The 23,740-nt window shown below is 35.4% G+C and overlaps 1 protein-coding gene across 2 annotated transcripts in view; it reads left to right on the forward strand.

Annotated features, from left to right (window-relative positions):
• Positions 1–12,240: 12,240 nt before the first annotated feature.
• The window catches only part of LOC125651004 (fibroblast growth factor receptor 4-like), a 45,355-nt gene continuing 33,855 nt past the window's right edge, over positions 12,241–23,740 (forward strand). Inside the window, exons 1-5 of one of the 2 annotated variants that reach the window (XM_048879603.2) lie at positions 12,241–13,620; positions 16,792–16,848; positions 17,817–17,891; positions 18,351–18,402; positions 19,521–19,720. In XM_048879603.2, the coding sequence (XP_048735560.1) occupies positions 13,447–13,620; positions 16,792–16,848; positions 17,817–17,891; positions 18,351–18,402; positions 19,521–19,720 (558 nt within the window). In that variant the 5' untranslated portion in view covers positions 12,241–13,446. The remainder of the gene's footprint in view (positions 13,621–16,791; positions 16,849–17,816; positions 17,892–18,350; positions 18,403–19,520; positions 19,721–23,740) is intronic. The other variant, XM_048879604.2, reaches the window with a different exon arrangement.

The following is a 23,740-nucleotide window of genomic DNA, read 5'->3' on the forward strand; positions in this document are numbered from 1 at the left end:
CATGATTTCATTTTAATGAGAAGATAGGTATAAACAATAGATAGAAATACTAGTATTTAGTTTTTATCTACTTAACACCAACAATAATGAATTATTAACGGGATCGTGATAGGACACTTACACAGGAAATCCGTTTGTTTGTCGTTGAGTGAGTACAGTGTACTTGGTGCGCCTCCCACAATCAATGACGCAGCAAATCCTGTCTTAACGCAAGGAGCAAAAAATGTCAATCATCAAGTACGAAAATAATTGTTTACATGTTGGTTTTTTAAAATCATAATATTAATTATCATCATTATTATTCAATTCTGATTATCATTTTTATTCAATCTTGCTGAAAATGCACTTTTTTTTTAAAATATATAGAATGCACATGCCTATATATGATGTCCGAATGACTGTTCAAAAACGATTTTCGTAATCGTCTTCGGAGAGGAAAAAGAATAGAATTTGAAAAATTTGAGAAAAAACAAAACAATGTATATTTACAATATAATTCGAAACTTAGGGAACAGTTAACTTTGATATCGGCCTCATAACCAGTTGATACGTATATAATGTCGCCCGAAGTACGGAGAGAGGGTTACGTAACATAGATAACTATACCCGTTTTGATGAGAATGATGATCATTTAAAATTACTATTTTAGAAATATTCGTAAGTATGAAAAAAAGCACGATACTATCATAATGCATACCGCTTACATTGTTACAATTTAACAAGTAAATATATTATGCATATCAATTTGAAGCAAAATAAAATAGTACTAATTAATATTAATTTTGAATGGCCATATCTGAGACCCTTATAAAAGCCTCCGATTTACATCGCAACTTTTTCTGCATGTGATTGAGGTCTTATATCGCTCTGTTCTTGAATCGCTGCCTCAAAATTTAATATCAAACATTTCCTAACATGTTTTTCCGCGGTGCCCCGCATGCGGAAGGCCGGAGTTCGAATCCCGACCGCGACAGACGTAAGTTGTTAACACAGAAAGTGACAGTTTCATCGCCAAACGCTCGGCATCAGGTGTGAATGTCACGGGTCCTCGGATCGAGATAACCTTAAATACGGATGTCCCGTGTCGCAGTGGGTGTGGCACGCTAAAGAACCCTCACTGTTCAATGGTTGTAATCGCCGAGCATAGGCCTAAATTTGAAGCCCTTCACCTGTTCACCGGTCTTGGTGACGTCTCCATATGAGTGGAGACTTAAAACAAGATACAATCAATCGATCATATTTTTCCACTGCATACCTCCAATCATGTATTATAATTATCAGGGCCGTAACTGCCGATGAGGCAGACGAGGCAACTGCCTCGTCTGATTTTTTGGCAAAAAAGAAAATAAAATTATATAAATGTTATATTATAGGATATATGTTTAAAATGAAGACAAGCACCTTTGTCTTTGACACCATATTACGATTCTTTACATAGTACAAATGAAACACAAACATGATAAATTGGGATTTAAAAAGTGTCATTTTCAGTCGTAAAGTCAATCGGCGGCCCCCAATCCCCTGCCTCCCCTGATTTAGAACCCTACTTACGGCCCTGATTATAGCTTCAATTCACAGCTACAATATGTTGCTTGCTCCATGTCAAGTGAAATGAGGTCATTTAGCAGTGACATTCTTTACTAATAAATGCTTCTAATAATGTTTTATCATAGTTTAGAAGTCTAAAGATGATATAGATCTACTAGTTCTCAAGGTCAATACATTTTTCTTTACTTCCCCTTTTAAAGGTCAAACGAAGTAAAATCTTGATACCAGCATATGAAAAAGAGAGAGCTATATAAACCCATACTTGTAATGATTTCTAATAATGTTTAACATGATTTGGAAGTTTAGAAGGTCAAACACTAGTCGCAATTTTGGGAATACTTATCATGTTTAAAATAAGGAATCCAGAGACAGAGCCTTACAACGAGGAAGACAAATTGGATTTCCATAATCCTTAATAATTGTATTTCCATAATAATTTCTATCAATCATACAACAGAAAATATCTCATCGGGTGAGTATTGACGTTTAGTCTGTAGAAACTAAAATGCGCGTGAAAAAGGGAAAATAACGAAAAATGTATTGACCTTGAAAACTAGTTTATCATCTTTAGACTTCTAAACTATGATAAAACATTATTAAAAATATTCATAAGTATGAATTCATATAGCTCAATGATTTGATATTAGAATTTCAGGATTGTGGCTTTAATGTGTTTGACCTTGAAAAAAGGAAAACAAAATGTATTGACCTTGAAAACTAGTACATTTTTAAAAATGCTTTCCGCCACACTCAACAATTTTCAGTTATCTGGTGGCGCCCAGTTTTTTGGGTTTTTTTTGGTGGAAGAGAGAACCCAGATTCGATGTACCTGGGAAGAGACCGCCGACCTTCCGAAAGTAAACTGGTAAACTCTCTCACTTATCGGCGCGAGCAGGATTCGAACCCGCGCCGACAGAGCTGAGAGGCCGTGTGAACACGAGTAGAGTATCTTTCCAGACTTCTCTCCCACTCATCTTTTGTATTGGTGATTTTAGTGCGAGATCATTTGTTTATTATGTTGATTTTAATCGTGCTTTTGCAGTAATCATAGTTGTGCCAACTATGATTACTGCAAAAGCACGATTAATGTTTACCATATCCGAATCCACAATGGTACGAATTACCAAATATTTTTTTAATTAAGGTGACAGGGGACAGTTTCTTTGGTTTTGAAACATGTGGATAGGTATTCTCTTAAGGGAAGTCGAGAGGCATAGCCTTCATCGATGAAGGCTATGCCTCTCGACTTCTTTAATGAGAATAGTGGATAGGGGGTATACACCAAAGTCAGATTATGACAGACTAATGAAAAATCACATTTCCCTTTTATGTCAATACTTGTATTTCATATTAGTGTAGTTAATAAATTATGGCCCTAAATTACATGTAATCTATAAATACTGGTGCTGGTGCACAAAACATGCTCTGAGCAGGGTCCCCTTTTTTGCTTTGATTTTCCCTCATTTGGGCTAATCCGCACCACCCCCACACCATCACAGTACCAAACATGGGGATTTAGACACTGCACAACCAAGAACCCTATCTGCCCTTCTCAAAAATCTACCTCTCATATGGGGCCATCCACCTTCCCTCACAGCTACAGACCTTTTGCTAGACCCTGCATGTTTTCACCAGAATTTCTTCAGCAACTGACCACGTGTCTTAGTTTCGTATTTGCACCCACCTATATGCTAGGAGTCATGGTGACACCTACATGTTGTATATCAACATTTTTATTAAGCACTCAGCTACATTTGACATGCATCCTAAAATTATTGTATACATTTCTACACATGTAATATCACTTCAAATATGGACTAGGAGCTATTAGGTAGCAGGGGACAGTTTCGCACTATAGGCCCTATAGTGCGAAACTGTCCCCTGCTACCTAATAACTCCTAATCTTTATCTTCCCATCATTTACTTCACAATCACGTTGTTTTAGGAGTTTTCTCTTTAAAATTATGTCTAATTTCTATAATTTTGAAAAAAAATAATTATATTCTCATCCCGACCCGGTGATGGTACAAATCCTTCAGTAGACGTTTTTTCTCAATCTAGTACATCAGGGTATCATTGTTGTTAACAATGTAGATTAGTAACATTTGTCGTTTTCTCGTAGCGTGTAGTATATTTCCTTGCGTGATATATGTCGACGTCTCCTGATAGAGACGCGGGTTGTGTCGTTTAAAGAGGTGCTCTACGTCGTCATAATGGCCGACTTCCTTTAAAAGCATGCAGGAAAAAATATTTGACTTTTCCTTTTCATTTCAAATACCTTGCCAAGTAGCTAAGTAGGTTAGAATACCGAACGCTGGTTCGAGTCCAGCAGGAGTTTTACATTTTTTTCAGAGTATCTTCTACTAATACTATTTTTTGACAAAGTAAATTAAAAAATTTTCAACTTCAAAATATTGTTGTACATATCCTCCACTTTACATCCACATCAAATTTCTCTGGTGTATCATACCTCCTTAAATAACTAACAGTGTCGTGACCTTTTCAGTGCTTTTATAAAATTCTTTTCTGGCTTTGTGTCTTTTTTAGATCCGACATTTTAAGAAAGCAGGGTGTTGTTGGGTTTTCTTGCTTACATATATATTTATATATATAGACGGAATTCCAGAGATTTTCAAGTGTTAAATAAAACAAAGGTATGGTTAGATGTAGAATGACAGGTGTTTTTTATTATTATTATTATTATTATTAAATGGTTTAGGAAGTGATTTGTTAAGGTAATCATTGATTTATTGATATACTTTACTATTCTATGTTTGAGCATTAATTTCGGATTTATCTTGCTTTGCATTCTATCTCATATATTTTAAACATACGAAATCAATGTACACGGTGTTGGGTCTAGTATCTCTAGAACAACTGTATCGTAATTTAATTTAAAACATTATTTCCTAAATCATTTGGATTGTAACACAGAAATGATTAGGAAGAACACATGTAGTCTCTGTGATCTGCAAATTGTACAACTAACTCTTTTGTTATTTACTATTCTGTATGAAATACATGTAAAACTGCATGTTCTACATCGTACATTTGTTATATTGAGAATTCTTGTTGATGTAAAAATCGATATGTTACGAACACGTGTAATTGGTTAGATATAGAAAATACCAACCCTACTCTCTAAATCAATGGAAATACCAAGAAAATACCAACCCTACTCTCTAAATCAATGGAAATACCAAGAAAATACCAACCCTACTCTCTAAATCAATGGAAATACCAAAGTAAGCATGCAGGAAAATCTCTGTAAATCATTGCAAATACCTCAGTAACTATATATAAGTATTCAGGAAAAAAGAGTATAAATTTGACTAATGATTTACATATGAGATTCCTTAATTAAGAACTTGAAAATGCCGAAAACCCATAGTTATATTACTTGTAAATCATATCAAGGGATTCACATTTCATCATTATACGAATATAATATGTGAATCATATGAAAGCACTAAAATGATATAATGGAAATAAATAGATACGCAAGAGATTGTTCCATATATGATCAGTTTTTAAATCGAGGCTACTGACAAACAAGTTCATGATGCAGGGGTTTCAACAGTTTCGCTTTAATTATGTCAGCATTTCGCAAATTATATGGTCGTTATAATGATCTAGTTTGCCTATACAACATATCATTAGGTCAAATGCTGTCTGACGTGTTTCATGCCGATTGTTAGGCCGTTCTCGGCACACTGATTTTGACTATGGATACCTCCGTTTACCTGATCAAGATATAGGACTCACGGTGGGTGTGACCGGTCGACAGGGGATGCTTACTCCTCTTAGACACCTGATTCCACCTCTGGTGTATCCAGGAGTCCGTGTTTGTCCAACTCTCTATTTTGTATTGCGTATAGTAGTTGTGAAATTGATCACTGTTCGTTATCTTCACATTCTATGTACATGGGGATAAAATCAATCATTAAGATGAATGATATGACCAGTGATTTATTCACATGCAATGTTGGAGTAAGACAAGGAGAGAATATATCTCCATATTTGTTCTCATTTTACATTAATGATTTTTATATATTTTACAAGAGAAAGGAATAGTTGGCCTTCAGAGTATCTCTAAAAAAAAATTGAAGAGGTTATAAGAAAAATCAGACAATTTAATTTACCAGTTAAGTGCCAACTTGACCTGTTCGATAAATTCATTTTACCTGTTTTAATTTAGAGGTTTGAGATTTGAGGTTATGAAAACTTACCAATTATGAAGTTCTCCGTTTAAGATTTTTGAAACATATTTTTCGTTTAAAAAGGTTCACTCCGTCATTTATGGTATATGGCGAAACGGGACGTTTTCCTGTATCGTATACAAGAATGATTTCTTATGGGCCAAATTAATATCTGGCAATGAAATCAAGATTGTAAATATTCTTTACAAATATCTACATATAGCACTGTAATTGCACAATTAAAAAAAATTCATGGTTTTAATGTATTCATAGAATTTTGAACATAGTGGACTCCTTGATATTTGGTAACGAAAGTTTATGTGTTTTATGTAATGAAACAAAAATTGCAGATGAATATCATTTTGTATTTGAGTACAGTGCTTTATCCGGTATAAGAAAAGAATATCTACACTGAAAATATTGTACGAGACCAAATATAATGAAATTATGTCAAAGAGTAATGTTAAAAATCTTAAAAACCTTTGCATGTTTATTTTAAAGATATACGAATTAGAGTGTTCTCCTTAACACACAACTTCAAATTTTTGTATACATATTTATGTAAATATTTCACTTTGTTTATTCTCATACCTATATAGATTCCTCTGACGATACTTGTATTGATACATGAAATTTCTGTATTGTACCTCATGTACCACTTCTATCGTGGTTTAAGCGAATAAAATGAATAAATGAAGAAGATAAAACATATTTCTCACCAATAGGCCGTTATTTTCATAATGAATTTGACTATGGAAAACTTCATTTACATAATCAAGATAGAGGAATCACGGCGAGTGTGACCTGTTAACAGGTGATGCTTACTCCTCCTACGCACCTGATTCCACCTCTGGTATGTCCAGGGGTCCTTGTTTTCTTTACTCTCAATTTTGTATTCTTTATAGGATATATGAGATTGATCACTGTTCCTTATCTCTACTTTTTCGTAATAGGATATTGTGATAATATTTACAGGAGCATAATATAAAACTGGACATCACATTTTAAGGTAGCTTAATTATCATGAAAAGTGAAGATAACGGAACATTGAGCAATGTTATAACTCCTATAAGCAATATAAAACATAGAGTTGGGCAAACACGGACCCCTGGACATACCAGAGGTGAAATCAGGTGTCTAGGAGGAGTAAGCATCCCCTGTCGACCGGTCAAACCCGCCGTGAGTCCTATATCTTGATCAAGTAAATGGAGTTATACGTAGTCAAAATCAGCGTGCCAAGAACAGCCTAACAATCGGTATGAAGTAAGTCAGACAGCATTTGACCCAATGATAGGTTGTATTGACAAACCTTAATCATTATAACGACCATATAATTTGCGAAATGTTGACTTTAAAGGAGACTGTTGATTGAATATTGATTAACGTCCCTCTCGAGAATATTTCACTCATATGGAGATGTCACCATTGCCGGTGAAGGGCTGTAAAATTTAGGCCTATGCTCGGCGCTTACGGCCTTTGAGCAGGGATGGATCTTTATCGTGCCACACCTGCTGTGACACGGGACCTCGGTTTTTGCGGTCTTATCTGAAGGACCGCCCCATTTAGACGCCTCTTACGACAAGCAAGGGGTACTGGTGACCTATTCTAACCCAGACCCCCACGGGATTAGAGAGACTGTTGATACCCCTGCACCATCAATTTGTTTGTCAGTAGCTTGCCTCGATTTAAAAACTGACGATACGCAGAACAAGCTCTTGTGTGTTGAATTAGTTGAGAGATATAAACACCATGTGCAGGTGATAATGGAATATATGGGAAGTTGACGATGGAGAAGCTGAAATCATTCCGTTTATCATAAAGGTGAGTTGTTAGTTTGCCGTTAGCATCTATTTCCAATAAAATATCTAAGGATGAAGCAGAAGTGGACGACTCTGTGGTGTCTTTTATTTCGAGTTCACAGGGATATATTGAATCGACTTGCGAATGAAAATTATTATTGTTAATAGATAAAACGTCGTCAATATATCTAGATGTCTATTGAGGGCCACGGCAAGAGCTGTTTTCTTCTCACGTAGAAGTTTTTGAGTAAATTCTGTTTCATAAGAATATGTGACTTTGCCGTAGTATAGGTTCAAACTAGAAAACATATGTTAAGAAGTAAATATCAACTTATAAAATCGTACATTTTCATTAAGCAGCATAACAATAAGTACATGTACATACAAATGTTTAAAATAACAAAATTTAATGTTAACAGTTTCAAAGAACTGCTACTTTATATAATTATATAGAAAATACCAGCCAGGGCCGTAACTGCCGATGAGGCAGACGAGGCAACTGCCTCGTCTGATTTTTTGGCAAAAAAGAAAATAAAATTATATAAATGTTATATTATAGGATATATGTTTAAAATGAAGACAAGCACCTTTGTCTTTGACACCATATTACGATTCTTTACATAGTACAAATGAAACACAAACATGATAAATTGGGATTTAAAAAGTGTCATTTTCAGTCGTAAAGTCAATCGGCGGCCCCCAATCCCCTGCCTCCCCTGATTTAGAACCCTACTTACGGCCCTGCCAGCACATGAGTTATCCTTTGCAACATTTTTAATGTAGATCATTGATGATTTATAAAAAATAGAAACTCTTGAATCAGTATCAAATAGTTTACCAGATTTGTCTCATTGTACCCCGTGAATAAATTACTACAAAAGATATACATTGTATTTCTATCATGCACAAAGTTTAATGAAGTAAAGATTTTGCAAAGAACCATATGACGTCACATGAGAATAGACCAGAGTAACGAATCCTGGCTAACGTACGTTATTCCCTGCTCATGTTTCTAAAAGTATCGGCGTAAAAGACAATTTAAAAAATCTTTATTCTTGCAATTTAAATACAAAGGAAAGTTTTACGTCACAATTGAAAATAACCCTGATAAAGCCAATGAAAATAACGCTTGTAAAGTCAATGAAAATAACAATGATAAAGTCAATGAAAATAACAATGATAAAGTCAATGAAAACACTTGTAAAGACAATGTCAAATGACACGCTTAATATCGTACACAGATTTTCATTAGTGTAAAAAAAATTGTATGTGATCGAATTAATCACCACAGATGTGTTTTCTATCTTCTTTTGTAGACATGTTTGGTCTTCCTTTGCCTGCTTTTTGGGAGCTCCATTAATCACAGTAATTCTCAGTCTTGTTGTGATTTGAATCTGTCTTCATGGGCTGCCTGCCATTCCATGAAATCTTGTGAAGGACGTCAATGTAACAAACTCCGGTATCTGAGAGATCGGTTCTAGGCATCAAGGAACCTCAACAAACTTTTTCAATCATACGAAAGAGTTATTTCTAAGCGAGTTTTTTCGTAATATATATATATATATATATATATATATATATATAATCACATTAAAGACCCACTTCACTTTGTTCATGTGAACCCATATGATATAGATAGATAGAGCGAGAGAGTCTAGTATATTTTATTAGAAGGATGGGGCTGTAATGGGGTCTAATGGTGATGCTTAGCTGTTCACAAAAACACAGATTTTTTTTTTATCGGATATTCATATCATTCAATATGAGAACCATATACTTCTAATTGGTTGGATAATTTAACATGTCTTGGCAGTCCAGATGTACCAGATACGTGTGTAACGGTCAGCCGGGTTCGATCGCCGGTGGATAGTTATCTCAGTTGATAGAGCACCTGACTAGAGATTCAGGGGCCCCGGGTTCGAATCCCGGTCTGGTCCGTTGCATTTTCTCCCTTCCTGTTACATTTAGTGCCGTGACCAGATCATGGAACTGACAAAGTGAAAATGTCTGCCAGGGGATCAAGATTCTGGGTTGTCTTCAAGTGTGAAGACATTTAAGGAGGAGTGAATGCAACGGTCAGCCGGGTTCGATCGCCGGTGGCCAGATAGCTCAGTTTGTACAGCACTTGACTAGAGATTAAGGGGGCCCGGGTTCGAATCCCGGTCTGGTCCGTTGCATTTTCTCCCTTCCTGTTACACGTGCATGGGTTAGGGCTTTCTTACGCAACTCAAATATTTCAGCAACAATAACTGACTAAGGGATTGGTCTATGGACTAGTTGGCCTATGGACTAGTTCTCCTGTTGACCTATGGACTAGTTCTCCTGTTGGCCTATAGACTAGTTCTCCTGTTGGCATATGGACTAGTTCTCCTGTTGGCCTATGGACTAATTCTCTTGCTTCTCCCATTATTGTTCATACCAAAGCAGTGTGATCTGGCACTCTCTACCCCGCTAGTGGAGTGTAGGCAAAGTAGATGTCAATTGTAGAGATCAGTGGAACACTTATTGTGAACACCTGTTAGCGGTAGAATCATTACCTGGAGACATCTGAATGTCATTGAGAACCGTCTCGGTTTCTCTAAGTCACGGAAGGTCCATAGTACAAACAAAATGAAATAATAAACGTAGCGATTTTATTTGTTTTAAATTTTACAGGATCCCTGTTCAATGATTGCAGAGCATTGGAATCTAACTAAAACTATTTTGCTGTAACGACTTGCAAGTCATGTACCTGCTGCTTATGATATATGTACCTCAAAAAGAAATTGACACCCGATATAAAAAGGATGAGGTATATGATGTATTACGACTTTGAGTATATCATAATCTGGTCACGCTGTCCGTCAGTCTGTAGTACGTAAAAACACCTTAGTTTTAGTATTATTTTATGCCTTTTTATATGCATTTATTGTTCTTTGTTTTAGTTTGTTTTTATCGTTTTACATGTAAAGCGCTTATGGGTAATTGTTTTAATTAGATGATTGATTGATTGATTGAATATTGTTTAACGTCTCTCAAAAATATTTCACTCATATGGAGACGTCACCACTGCCAATGAAGGGCTGTAAAATCTAGGCCTACGCTCGGGAGGGATCTTTATCGTACCACACCTGCTGTGTCACGGGACCTCGATTTTTGCCGTCTCATCCGAAGAACCGCTCCATTTAGTCGCCTTCTACGACAAGCAAGGGGTACTGAGGACCTATTCTAATCCGGATCCCCACTGGGTTAATTAGATAAAGCGTTATATAAATGTATAATAATAGTAAAAAGATTAATCTGAAAAACAACTTATCATATATACTGTAGTACCTCAGGATCACACTACATAGTTCGTCTGATATTTACTTCCAATCGATTCCACAAAGTGAACTGATATACCCCTTCAAAATGGAGAGGGGAGACTGAAGAGGTGACCAATAGTCTGGTTATCAGAATGATAATAGTTTGGTTCCGGGGTGGGGCCAAAAATTACCATAGTGATTATAAAAGACTTCGTCTTTAATTTTGCTGACACTGTGTATAAACTAAATGCATTTTAGGAGAAGCAAAGGGGAATTCACCAAAATTGTTTATTTCGCAACCACGGGGTTCTGACTCTTAGACGAGTCCAAAACAGTTGTATTTGAAAGCATTTGTGTATTAAGAACACATTTTGTTTTATACTGCTGCTGAATATTAGAATTTAGCTTAAATAGCAAAATAGGAAAATTATCATGAATTCCATGGGCCTTGGGGCTAGTGATACTTTTAACTCAAGTGACCGATAAGGCCTGTGAGCCTCTTGTCTTGTTTCTCAATAATAAAAAAAATTGGTATTTTACAATCAGTATTAAGTAGAAATCTTTTGCAGTAGAGTTTATCGATTCCAGTTGAAATCACATGGTGTGTCTAATTAACCAGTATAAATGCACTAATGCTGGAATAGCTTAGAACATTTTCAATGTATCTATTAGTTTCTGCTCTGTAGATGTAATCACCTGTTTCCACTTTGTCTGGACCTCACATCTATATCTACCATATGGAAAAAAAAATGAATTAAGATTCCCAACACAAAAGTCAGGAAAAGACCGTCGACAAAAGCAAACGTCAACTAAGGCCGACATATTCTGAAAACATGGACATACGTTAAAATGATTGGACATCTATTTTGGTATGATAAAAATGAATTCCTTTGTGCTCTGACACCCACACCGAATAGCAAAATATTGCGAAAATCTGATCTTCCTTGTAATTGAAACTGCAAAAACAAGCCTAAACACACTGCAGTCAGACCGCCAAGACAAAAACATATGTCTAACTACAAAATGACAAACACATCTACGAAAAAAAAAAAGCTGTTTGAGTTCGTGACTCTGATTTGCTTGTCCAATGGCAGAGAACAATATCGAATCGGAGAGTCTCGGAAGAGTTCCGTGAGAAGCGTTGATGTCACGCACAGTTAAAATGTGATGTGACATCAAAATCTACAACAGGTAGCAACCAGGAAATTGCCTCTAGTGCATCGCTTACTGCACGCGCACTGAAGAAAACAAAACTATTCTTATTATGTGTTGATGTTTATGTTGTGTAAAAGAATGTTTTCTCTCAGAGGGGTTAATTGGTACAAGCAGATCGTGTGATCTATATATAAACAATTTTGCTGGAATTAAGGACAAAATTGTTACCAATTAGCATTGCTTGTTAACAACCGTCTTTTAAAGAAAAACAATGGGGGTCGAGAGGTTGTGAAATGAATGGTATTCAGACCCAGCACTATCGGGATGTCTGGAGGGGCCTGTCCCCTCATACTGATAACTAACCCCAAGGAAATTGTTTATTCGCAGTTCGTGATATAATTACAAGTAAGGTTTCCCTCAATTTTAGAAACAATATTGGGTTGGTTTTTTTTACAACAAAGAATGAAGTTTTTACATTAACAACGGATTGGCAAAATCAAAAGAATTAACTGCCATCGAAGAATTTGGTAGTCATTTCCTTGTCGCGATATCGCTTTGGTTTTACATGTAGGAAGAATCGAATGAGTTTTTTTTGTTTTTATTAAGTAACTCGATTTGACCCAGATTGTCTCAGATAAAGTAGAAGAAAAAAAAAACCAAACGGGAGTTTATCAAAGTGAATATCAGTAGGTTTTAGAAGCGGTACAGTAGATGAATCTATGGCATGTCTGATGTGATTTGTTTGCAAGCCTACGTAGAACTGTGGAGATAAGAAGAGATACAGAGAGGTTCGTGTTACAGTCGGAGTCGTTCCGAGTAAACTGCACGTACAGACTACGGAGGAGAAAAAGATTCAATATTATATACGTACTCGTAGGAGCGAACCAAACCCCCTCTCATCAATTAGTTTAATGTTTAAATTTTGTGTGTAATTCGTCTCACCTGGCCTTGCATCAGCACTGATCATCGTTGCGTCTTCTTGGAGAGTTGGTATTGGTTTTTCTAGCAGGTATCGCGTACGAAAGGATTCTTGGGGTTAGATGGTGAAAACTGTTAAAAACTACCCTGCGAGTGTTTTAAGGAAATAAGTTAGTCTTGGCAGCCAGGACTTCGACATTGTGGATGATAAGCAGCCGAAGTGAATATTACAATTAATTACGGATTAATAAGGCGAGGCCATGTGATCGGAGATTATCGTTTGAAGAACGCGGCCCAGCCTTTCTGGTTTTGTACATAGGTTTTGGTTGTAATTACAGGGAGAGTGCTTTATCGCAATTTTTCTTAATAATTTCCGTTCGATATAAATATAATATAGATAAGGTATCCTGCATGCCACAACAACAATCGGTGGCACTTAAAGTAGTTACGCGATGAGTGCGCGGGCACGACGTACGTACTGGGCTCAATATTTACGGAAATAACTTTTCACAGTACCATTTTGTGCAATGGGTCGATGACTGTATGACATTGTTTCGAATACTGTTGGATTTAGTTTTTAAATTTGTTAAAACTATGGATAAAGTTACGGAATTTGTGGTGGTGGTAATTTTCGTGGTTTCTACTTTTACTTGGACCTCTGCATTCAACTTTGGATCCGTCGCTAAAGCACGGTGTCGGGCAAGGTGTCTTCAAGAGGTAACTGTCCTACGAACTTCTAATTCATTTAACAATCATTGAGATTGATCACTGATCGTTATCTTCACTTTTTCCATGAGTAAATGAAATTCCATGTTACTCTGAATTCATAATAGATCTACTTGATTTTCTTTATTTCGTTAACTTTAAATCACACGCGAAAAAAGTCTTAGTACGACAATCCCGAAAGAAATAGTTCGCTGAAAAATTATCCGGATAAAACTGACCAATGTCATTCTTGCATTTATAGTTTTTCTTGGCGATGGGTAAGAGTAGCGAGTTTCCAAAATGTGAAAATCACCATAAAAAACAGGGCCGTAACTGCCGATGAGGCAGACGAGGCAACTGCCTCGTCTGATTTTTTGGCAAAAAAGAAAATAAAATTATATAAATGTTATATTATAGGATATATGTTTAAAATGAAGACAAGCACCTTTGTCTTTGACACCATATTACGATTCTTTACATAGTACAAATGAAACACAAACATGATAAATTGGGATTTAAAAAGTGTCATTTTCAGTCGTAAAGTCAATCGGCGGCCCCCAATCCCCTGCCTCCCCTGATTTAGAACCCTACTTACGGCCCTGAAAAACAAAAATATGACTTACAGAAATACAAAAATAAATGATAAAAGTAGATAGGCACTGTAAATAGATTTAAGAATCACATATATTGAAAACCATGGTACCTTATGCTTTGTATTCATGCTTACAAGGAACTAGGCCTAGTGCAAGGGTTTTAAAAGGAAATGTCTTTTTAAAAAAGATAATTATATTAGAAGACAAACCACCTCTTTTACTTTCATATGGAAAAATAACGACATTCTCTGGTTACTATATCGAAAATTTTAAATATTCAAATTATGAACTGCTGACAAATGCACTTTCACTCCTTATGTGGTTGTTCGTAAATTCGAAAACGCTTAAAATTCCACACACACAAAAATTCATTCTCCATGTTTAATTTTCTATACTGGAAACAAAACTTGGGGAAAGATAAGTAATTTTGCACCTGCATTGAGAATTAACCCACCAACCAATTTTCGGATTTTTCAGCTTCAAATTCTTCCATACATTTCAATCTCTTGTTGGCAAACTCTTTTTGTACAATTTTTTTTTTTAAATTGCAAAACGCTGTGCTTTCAAAACGTATGTGATGTGATGCTTCCTGAATCCACCCAAGTATCGGGGATTTTTTCTTCTTCCAAAGTTGAAAAGTTTATCAAAAGCAGTGTCACAAAAAACAAAAGTTTGATGTTTGCTAATGCATTCAGGGCGAGAGTTGGAGTTGAGTAGTAACTTTTGTTGAGTAGGTAAAATTCTGTATACAGATGCATTGACCTTGCATGTTTTTTATCCCAAATGCCAAAATGTCCACGGTTTTCCTGGGTACAGCTGCACGATAATCTTCAAAAAGTCATTAATCTTCTGTGAGTTTTCCCACTGTATAAATCTGTTTACACTTTCAATACTTTTATGTAATAATGTTGTTATAGGAAAAAGAATTTATGGGAAAACAGCTTATTGTCAGGTCTTTCAGGTCGGAGACAAATTGATTAATGTGTTTACAATTTTATTAGCAAGGGTGACCGTCTTATTCAAACATGCAAACACAGGTGCATGTTTGAAAATGTCTGTATACAGTAAATAGCAAAATCAGATAGTCCCTTGATATTTTGAGAAATTATCATATATATTTATCATTCATTATAAAGAGAAATTCTTTAATTGCATTTGGAAATTTATTAAAGGTAAAACTGTAAACATGATTTTTTATATTTGGGCACCCGCCATTACAAATACTGATGAAGACTTGCAATTAATACTCACAACGAACTAGTACCTGTGCTGGTTCCTCTAATTAGGAAAACCATTTAAATCTTACAGGATCACAGTCTGTCCGAGAATGACACAGACTGTTTGTGTACAAGGGCTTATTTCATGTAAAAAGTTTTTCTGAATTACAAAAAATTTGAAATATTAACAATTTTGTTGTAGGGGGAAAATCCATGAAAAATTAAAACTATAGAGAAAATTGGAATTGAACACCTTGAATTTGAAAGGAGTGAAATTTAAACAGATTTTTAATATCCAGAGATAACATGGCAATAAACAGGAAAAATTTCAAAATTGTGGGTTTATATAGACCCAGAATATTTTAGACAAAAATTAGTCTTTTAGTAAGAAGACAAATCAGGTAACTTAATTATGTTTCAGAATTTTAGATATTTAGGAGCAGAATTAATTGGCTTCTTCTACATTATAACTTTTCTCATCCTTGTTTTACAAAATATTACCCATTGTATCATGCAGGTAGCTTTTTTAAAAAATCACAGGAAGCACACCTGATACAGGTGTGTTGGTTTAGCAGCATGTTCATTATTTTTTTGAGAAATGCAAGGGGAAGTGCATCAAGCAATGAAAAAAATACATTGTAGAACTTGTCAGCCTAGCTAGCTGTGTTAGTCTGATATGGAGGGCTTTTCATATATTTTGTTTTGTAAAAATAATACCTTTAGTATATATTCCATTCCTTTTCAGGTAAAAAAAAATCCCCATAACATGCTTTGCAATGTGAAATTTCCTGCTATAAGCAATGTTTTACTATCATAATCTTTTAATAACCTGCTTACAGCCCCAGTTAATATAAATGTATGTACAAAAAGTCACCTATTGGCATTGATACTTTTAAACCAGACTGCTAAATATGTACTTGTGCATTTAAAGGATGAATCAATGAATATACATTTAAACCAACCTTTTGAAAACTAGGGACAGAAGCATTAGAAAGGGTTTGTGTAGGGCAGGAAAATGCCTTTATGGACTGATTGGGTTACAGGAAATAAACATATTTTTTGTTCTCATATATTACAAATATAGGCATGCAAAAGTCCCAATTCAGTGACACCTGATTTTAAAAGTATATTTAAAAAGCACCCCCCCCCCTCTCCACTTCCATTTACCCATAAATGTGTCAAGTGGCTCTATCCCACCCTCAGGCATTGCATGTGTCTTAAATAGATCTAACCCTTCCCCTGGGGCAAGTGTCCCTGCTTTGATATATTTGTAACCATACTTGCACATTAGTTCCTGAAAATGCAGTCCCAATTGACCTTATTTTGCATTTTGGAGTAAAGATATAGTACCTGAATCCAATTTCATTTTTCAGTTACTGAGAGCTCCCTATGATGACGACCTGTGCTTCAATAGAAAAAGCTGTGATGTGGTAAGAATAATACAATTGAAAAAAAAATATATACTCCACCAAACTTGTGCGAATATTGTAATGGCGTTGCTTGATAAAGAAGTATAAGCTTTATCACCTGATGTTCCATGCAGGCTGTTTTACATGCCATTGATATAGTAGTTTTTATCATTTCCTCTGAAACCTTTTAATAAAATGACAGAAAAACTGTGTGGTTTTTTTAACCATTTGCCAAACATTTAAGAACATTTTGATTCAGATACCACCCTTTCACAAGGTCATTCATTAGCCATGATTGCCTGTGACTATATTGTCAATTTTAACCATTTCTCCATTATTTCATTCAATATCCATTAAGTCATGGTTGAGCTCTGGATGGATAATCATTTCATTAAGAAGAGTGTTGGTATACTGGTGGTTTGAATACTCTGATATCTTGCTGATCATTGGAGAAAATACTATGTCATTCAGCTCAAGTACAAGCAATCAACCTCCCCAAAGATATAAGATTGTCAATGAATTATTTTATTAGTTATTTGATAAGTAACATTCATGCAGTTATTTGAAGCTTATCCAAATCTATCATATGTGACACAAAATTTGCACTAAATTACAGGATTGATACTTGTTGAAGAAATTCATGAGTTAAGAATTCAAATCATTGTATTTGGTGCAGGAATATTCTTCAAACCACTCCTCTGACCCCCCCCCCCCCCCAAAAAAAATTCCCCCGAAATGTAATCGCCTCTCTCCCCTTTTCTGCAAATTTTCCCATAAGCTTTTTTGCAGAAAATTAAAACAAAGCATTGATAATTATTTAGTTTTGAATTCTGATTCAATGTTTAACCTTTTTTGTTAGAAATGATTGCCCATGGTACATATATAGAGATAGTGGTATATTGTACATATGCTTATAAGTATGAGAAATTTCCTCAGAGTCTTTGTTTTTATATGCTCAGGGAGTATTCTAATTAGTATTTGTCTTGCAGTGCTGGAAAATGTGTGAAAATCTTGTCCTTAAACCAGAGATATACTCCGACATATGCAGCAATGGAGATAAATGTGTAAGACAACATATTACTAATTATCTGTAAACTTAAAGTGTATTAGAATTTATATGCGACAAGTGAAACTCAGTTGCAATGTATCAGCCACATGTACACTATAGATTATGCAGGCATGTATACATGTATATGTATGTGTATATAAAATCCAGAAAAGAAATATTGTCAGAAATATCATGAATATAGCACAGATATATTGTCTGACATATTTCTCTGTTAGATTCATTTTTAGCTTCAATTCATTAATTGGAAACTTATGAACAGTCTGAGTTGATGTGGCAAACCATGAATCACATTAGAACAGACCTACTCAGATGCAATATTTTGATTCTCAGCTCAATACAGATGAATGTAATTGTAAAAATGAAGTAATGTGGTTAGTTGATAGGTTCCAAGTTTTCTAGCTCTTCCATGAAATTTTGTATTAATTTTTTTCTTTTCTTTCTCTCTTTTTTTCAGCAAAAAGGATGCAAAGTAGCATGCCATTTCAAGACAAATATTTCAAACACAGGTAAATATTGAGTTCCTAAGACATCTCATTTTTTCAGTATCTTGGCTAGCTTACATTCACCTTCTCACATCCAAGAAGAATAAGTTTGACCTTTACTCTTTTGGTACTAACATCACTTTCTTTAATATGCGATTTAACATTTTAACCCCATTTCCAGTCAGAGAAAAGTTCGAATTCTCTTTTATGATGCACTTTCTTAACCAGAATATACCAAATGATTCTGTTCACATGCCCAGGATTACAGTCCAAATCCAATTAAAACAACTTTACCACTCTTCTTACAGAAAAGATAAAAAAGAACAGAGAGAGACATTAAAGCTGCCCTTCTCTTATTATTTTGGGTTGTTCTCATTTTGGGTCGTCTAATTGGTTAGACTTTTTATGTGGGAATCATGAGAGAATTAGAGGCAAAAAGTAATTATTACAGAAAGATAATCTATAGATTTGTGTCAGTAAATAGTTGTACATTGATGGTGTCCAGGAAAAGTTCCCCCTTCACTGTCTGCCTCAGGAGTTGTCCAGTGCACTGGTTGAATTCTTCCTTTAAATTAGTTTAGATTTCCCCCTGCATAGGTTGGCAACTCCTAGATATGGCAAGTTTGATTGCTGGTGGAGATAGACTCTGATAAGATAAACAGGGAAATTAAAACATCAAAATCTGCTAGGGGGGGAGGGCTACGGAGTTGACTGACCAGTGTCTGGCAGATAGTTAAATATTACTTATGTTTTGCCAAAATACATGTAGGGCCAAGGTCATTGATATCTTCAACACAGCCATTTTGCAATGGTTTCACAAATGAGTCCCAGTGGCCAGTGCACCACTCAAATCATGGTGAGGCTGAGGCTGCTTACTGTTACTGAATTATTTATAGTATTGTCATTGTCCAGCTTACCGTTACTGAATTATTTATAGCATTGTCAGTGTCCAGCTTACTGTTACTGAATTATTTATAGTATTGTCAGTGTCCAGCTTACTGTTACTGAATTATTTATAGTATTATTAAATTGTCAGTGTCCAGCTTACCGTTACTGAATTATTTATAGCATTGTCAGTATTAATTATTTTGGGATCTCTTTTTAACATAGATTAAGCTGATTGTTTTCATTTATTTTTTCAGCATCCCCATCCCTATCACACTGGTCTTTCAGCATGGAACCAGTGATGGAATTCTTTAAGAGGACACAGAAAATAGAAATAGCGTGGGACACACCCACCTCTGATCAGGCTTCTGGGAATCGACAGGCCTTTGTGTATGTTCTGATGGCTAAGGAACCAGTGGATACTCCACAAACCAGAGCCTGGACTGAAGTTATACAGGTAAAGAGAGAGAGAGAAAGAGACAGACAGAGAGACTGAGGCGGAGCAAATTAAGAGTAACTGTCAAGGCTGTTCTGTGAGATTAGATGCTGTAGTATTTATACGCTGACTTCTTTCTCCATTCATATAAAAAAGTCTATGTACAAAATGTAAAAATAGGTATAGTTTTTACCTATAGTAAGATCATGTTTCTCTTTTACTGTAATCAATAGATCTTTTTGAAATTTGTTACAAAGAGGGAACTTCTCATTAGACAGCTGAATAGCCTGAGCATTCCAATAAAAGAAAACTTTTATTGGATTAAATGGGTCGTACATGTACTATAGTTGCAGATGTTACTGGGTGTCACCTTGTTTAAAAGTACACAGACATACACAAGTACACATACATTGATTAGAAGTACACATACATTGATTAGAAGTACACATACATTGATTAGAAGGATCAGGAGTTTGTGACACATACATTGATTAGAAGGATCAGGAGTTTGTGACACATACATTGATTAGAAGGATCAGGAGTTTGTGACTTCATTTTATCTCTCTTTTTTTCTTCTTCAAAAAATGGAAGATTATTTTCAATTTAGGACTAATAATGTCAGAATTAACTTCATCAAACAGTATTGATTTCAGCTTCTTATCACATGTCGAAGACATCATGTTTACTCAGGACTGGTGTTATGATAATGATGAAATATAACTTAAAGGCTTTTGCAGGGTAATGGCTAATACTTTACTTGCTTTGAATTTCTAGCACATTTCAAGTTCAACTTCATGATATCAATAAACTGCACACATGTTTTCATAATACTGGTGAAGTTCGTGTTAGCTCACCTGAGGTGGTTTTCCTGATCAAGCATTGTCTCAGACATCTCTGTGCCAAAACCTTTTCACACTTTCATCCTCCTCTCAAGAATCATAAAGCCAAATTCAATCAAACTTCACATAGGTGAAAGGGATTCAGGTTTGTTCAAATGAAGGGCTGGCGTTTCTCTTCCAACATCAATAACCACTTGACCAGAAAAGCTGAAACTTGAAAGTTTCCATTTTGTTACGACCTCCAGAACCAGAGTGAAGCCACAGGAGAGATTTACATTGGCATAAACAGATATACCAAATTTTGTAAAAATGGTGTTCTCAAGAAGCACAAGGACATATTTAATATGACAAATCACTGTGCATAGCAAGCATACTCTCAATTATAATAAAGATTCCTTTAGTCTGTTACACCATAATTCCCAGGAGCCAGGGAGAGGCTATTATAAACCAAGATTTATTTGTTTGCAAGAAATTTTTGTGAAATTTACAGGAACCTTGTTGTCACGAATAGTTCTCAGTGTGAAACAGCCCTTTAGTGTCTTCTGTATTTGTTTATAAGATATCATCTCTGTCATGAAAATGTGTCACCGTGAACCAGCTTATCACTGTCAAATCGTGAAATAAAGTTGTCATGGATAAAAGCTCAGTTTGCAGTGTAAGATGAGCTTATAGTTTTACATAGGAATATATACACTGCAGGAAAATAAATTTCTCAAGAACCACATTAAAGACACAATATTTTGAATTAATATAATTTTTCTCCTGCAACATAGATTTTAGTGTATTCACATCATTATTCACGGGGCTTTTCTGTCTAAGCTGTATTCTCTTAAGTGTTTTCTTTCTTATTTATTTTTGCCCTTGAATCAACTGACAGTGTCAAAGATATAGATATGGTAAAAAAAAAGAAAGAAAAAGATCATCTTTCAAGTTTCTTGCACTTTGTTTTATATGGTGTAGTAGTTACGGCTATATGTAACGTGGATCGGCCTGGGTAGCTCAGTGGTTAGAGCACCTGTCTAGTAATGCAGGGGTACCGGGTTTGATTCCTGGTCCAGCCATCCTTTCTCCTACATATATACTACATTTGGTGCTGTTGACCACCCCTGGATTTACAGACGAAACTCCTGCCAGGGGCAAAATGAATCTGGTTTGTGTGTGTCTTTGAGGGCGAAGACAAATTAAGGAGGGGAGAATGTAGTAGTTATAGGGCTAAATCAAGGAGGGAGGAATAGAGTAATTGGGGCTATACGGACGATGGATATTAATAGCCCGGGTAGCTCAGTGGTTAGAACACCTGTCTAGTAATGCAGGGATACCGGGTTCAATTTCCGGTCCAGCCTTAGATTTTCTCCTCTTTCCTATATATATACTACATGGCAATAATGAGAGATCATCCTTCATATAAAAATTCTTTTTAATCAGATTTTTAAACCCAAGACTTCCAAGTATTTAGAATATACACTTTTAAGAGTTTATTGACCCAGAGCTTCAATCCCATAGTTTCCTGTATGGCATTTGTCAATTTGTCCTTCGATTGTCTTGGTGGAACAGGAAGTACCGTTTCATGAGACAACTAAGTACACGTACTAAGGAAGATTGTTTTAAATTGAGCTGTTTTTTTTGCAGAGTATATTTGAATGAGATTAAGCAATAACTTAACTTTGGACATGAAGCTGTCTATGTAGCATGGGGGGAAAATTGTCATTCTCCATGTTGCTTATCTGAAAGTTATCAATATAGCTTAACAAATTAAAGGAAATTTGACATTCCATTTATCATTTTCTTCATATATTTCATTAATTTGCACATAAAATATTTCTCATTGCCTTCATCCACAGGACCTGTGTTAATATCCCAGCATATATATGTAGGAAATCTATTTTTGGTGGGCATATTATGAAAATTTTTGTTCTATAAATCATTGTTTTTATTGGTATTCCATGCAGTGTTAATATTGTGAAGGCAGATCATAATTTGCTCACATTCCTCGTAATGTGTCACCTAATTTTATCTGCCAGCTTACGATTAAAATAGGCTGGATCATCCTGTTTGTGAACTCATCTCAGAACTGCTGAACACTTGATTCTTATGAAAGATGGCAGTCAGTGTGTGTGGCCAGCATTATACACTCGTAATCACAGAAATAAAAACATGTCGATTTATTCACTCTCCCATTTTATTGGAATCAGTAAAACTTGGTTCAGATGAGTGCACTCAGTCTGAGCCTCACATGGCTATGGATTATGATACTATAATACACACATACTCATCGTTACCTTTCTGTATGCTGTTGGAGTAGGTGATGAAAAATGTCTGAGCTTTCCACCTGTTGCTGTGAGCTTCAGGCTTGAACATTGCTAGCCCAGATGCTGAAACAGCACTCGAAATATTTAGAAAACATACCACTCTAATGTTTCATTATAACAGATCTACCAAATATCAGGCTGTTTTTACGTCTGCCTGTTGCTCTCCTCTGAAGGATCTTCTTATCATTGTACAGATACAAGAAGTGGCTGACTGGCAAAACTTGGTACAACCGTAATGGACTTTTCATGACTGGCCCTCATCATTAGTTTTTTTCCCTCCCCAATAATCCTCTAGTCTCCTCATTATTAATATATCTCATTAATGAAGTATCCACTTGAAGCATAACAAACATCAAACCTTTTTTATTGCACTTGATGTTGTAATCGAAATAAAAATCTGCCCTATCTCTGAACTACCTCCAACAGAGTCGGATCGACTGATATTTTATTTTGCGAAGATTTTCTTTAAAGTTGATCAAAATTTCAAGGCCAGTTTGTATTATTGGTGAGGCTTGACAAAGCAATTTTTATTTAATAAAGATTTTATGGCATGAAAATCTGATTCCATGTTATAGATGTAGGATGATCTATTTGAAATAATACGAGTGCTGGGTAAATTATTTGTGATCCTCCTGTACCAGGCAAACGACGGAGGTGAACAGTGCACTTGATTATGAACTGAATTTGTTTATATGAACATGCGATTTGTGTATTAGCTACATTAGCTACATAATGACACTCTGGATCAAAATACACGGAGGTATTTGATTCAAAGTAAAAATGTTGATTGAGGGATATTTTGTAGTAAGGATCCTTAAAACCAAATATTCAATGCATTTTGTTGAATTCTTTATATATTCCGTTAAAATATGCATGTTAATTGGAGTATTCAA

This window comes from Ostrea edulis, chromosome 5 (genome assembly GCF_947568905.1).
Source record: "Ostrea edulis chromosome 5, xbOstEdul1.1, whole genome shotgun sequence".
NCBI classification, from domain to species: domain Eukaryota; kingdom Metazoa; phylum Mollusca; class Bivalvia; order Ostreida; family Ostreidae; genus Ostrea; species Ostrea edulis.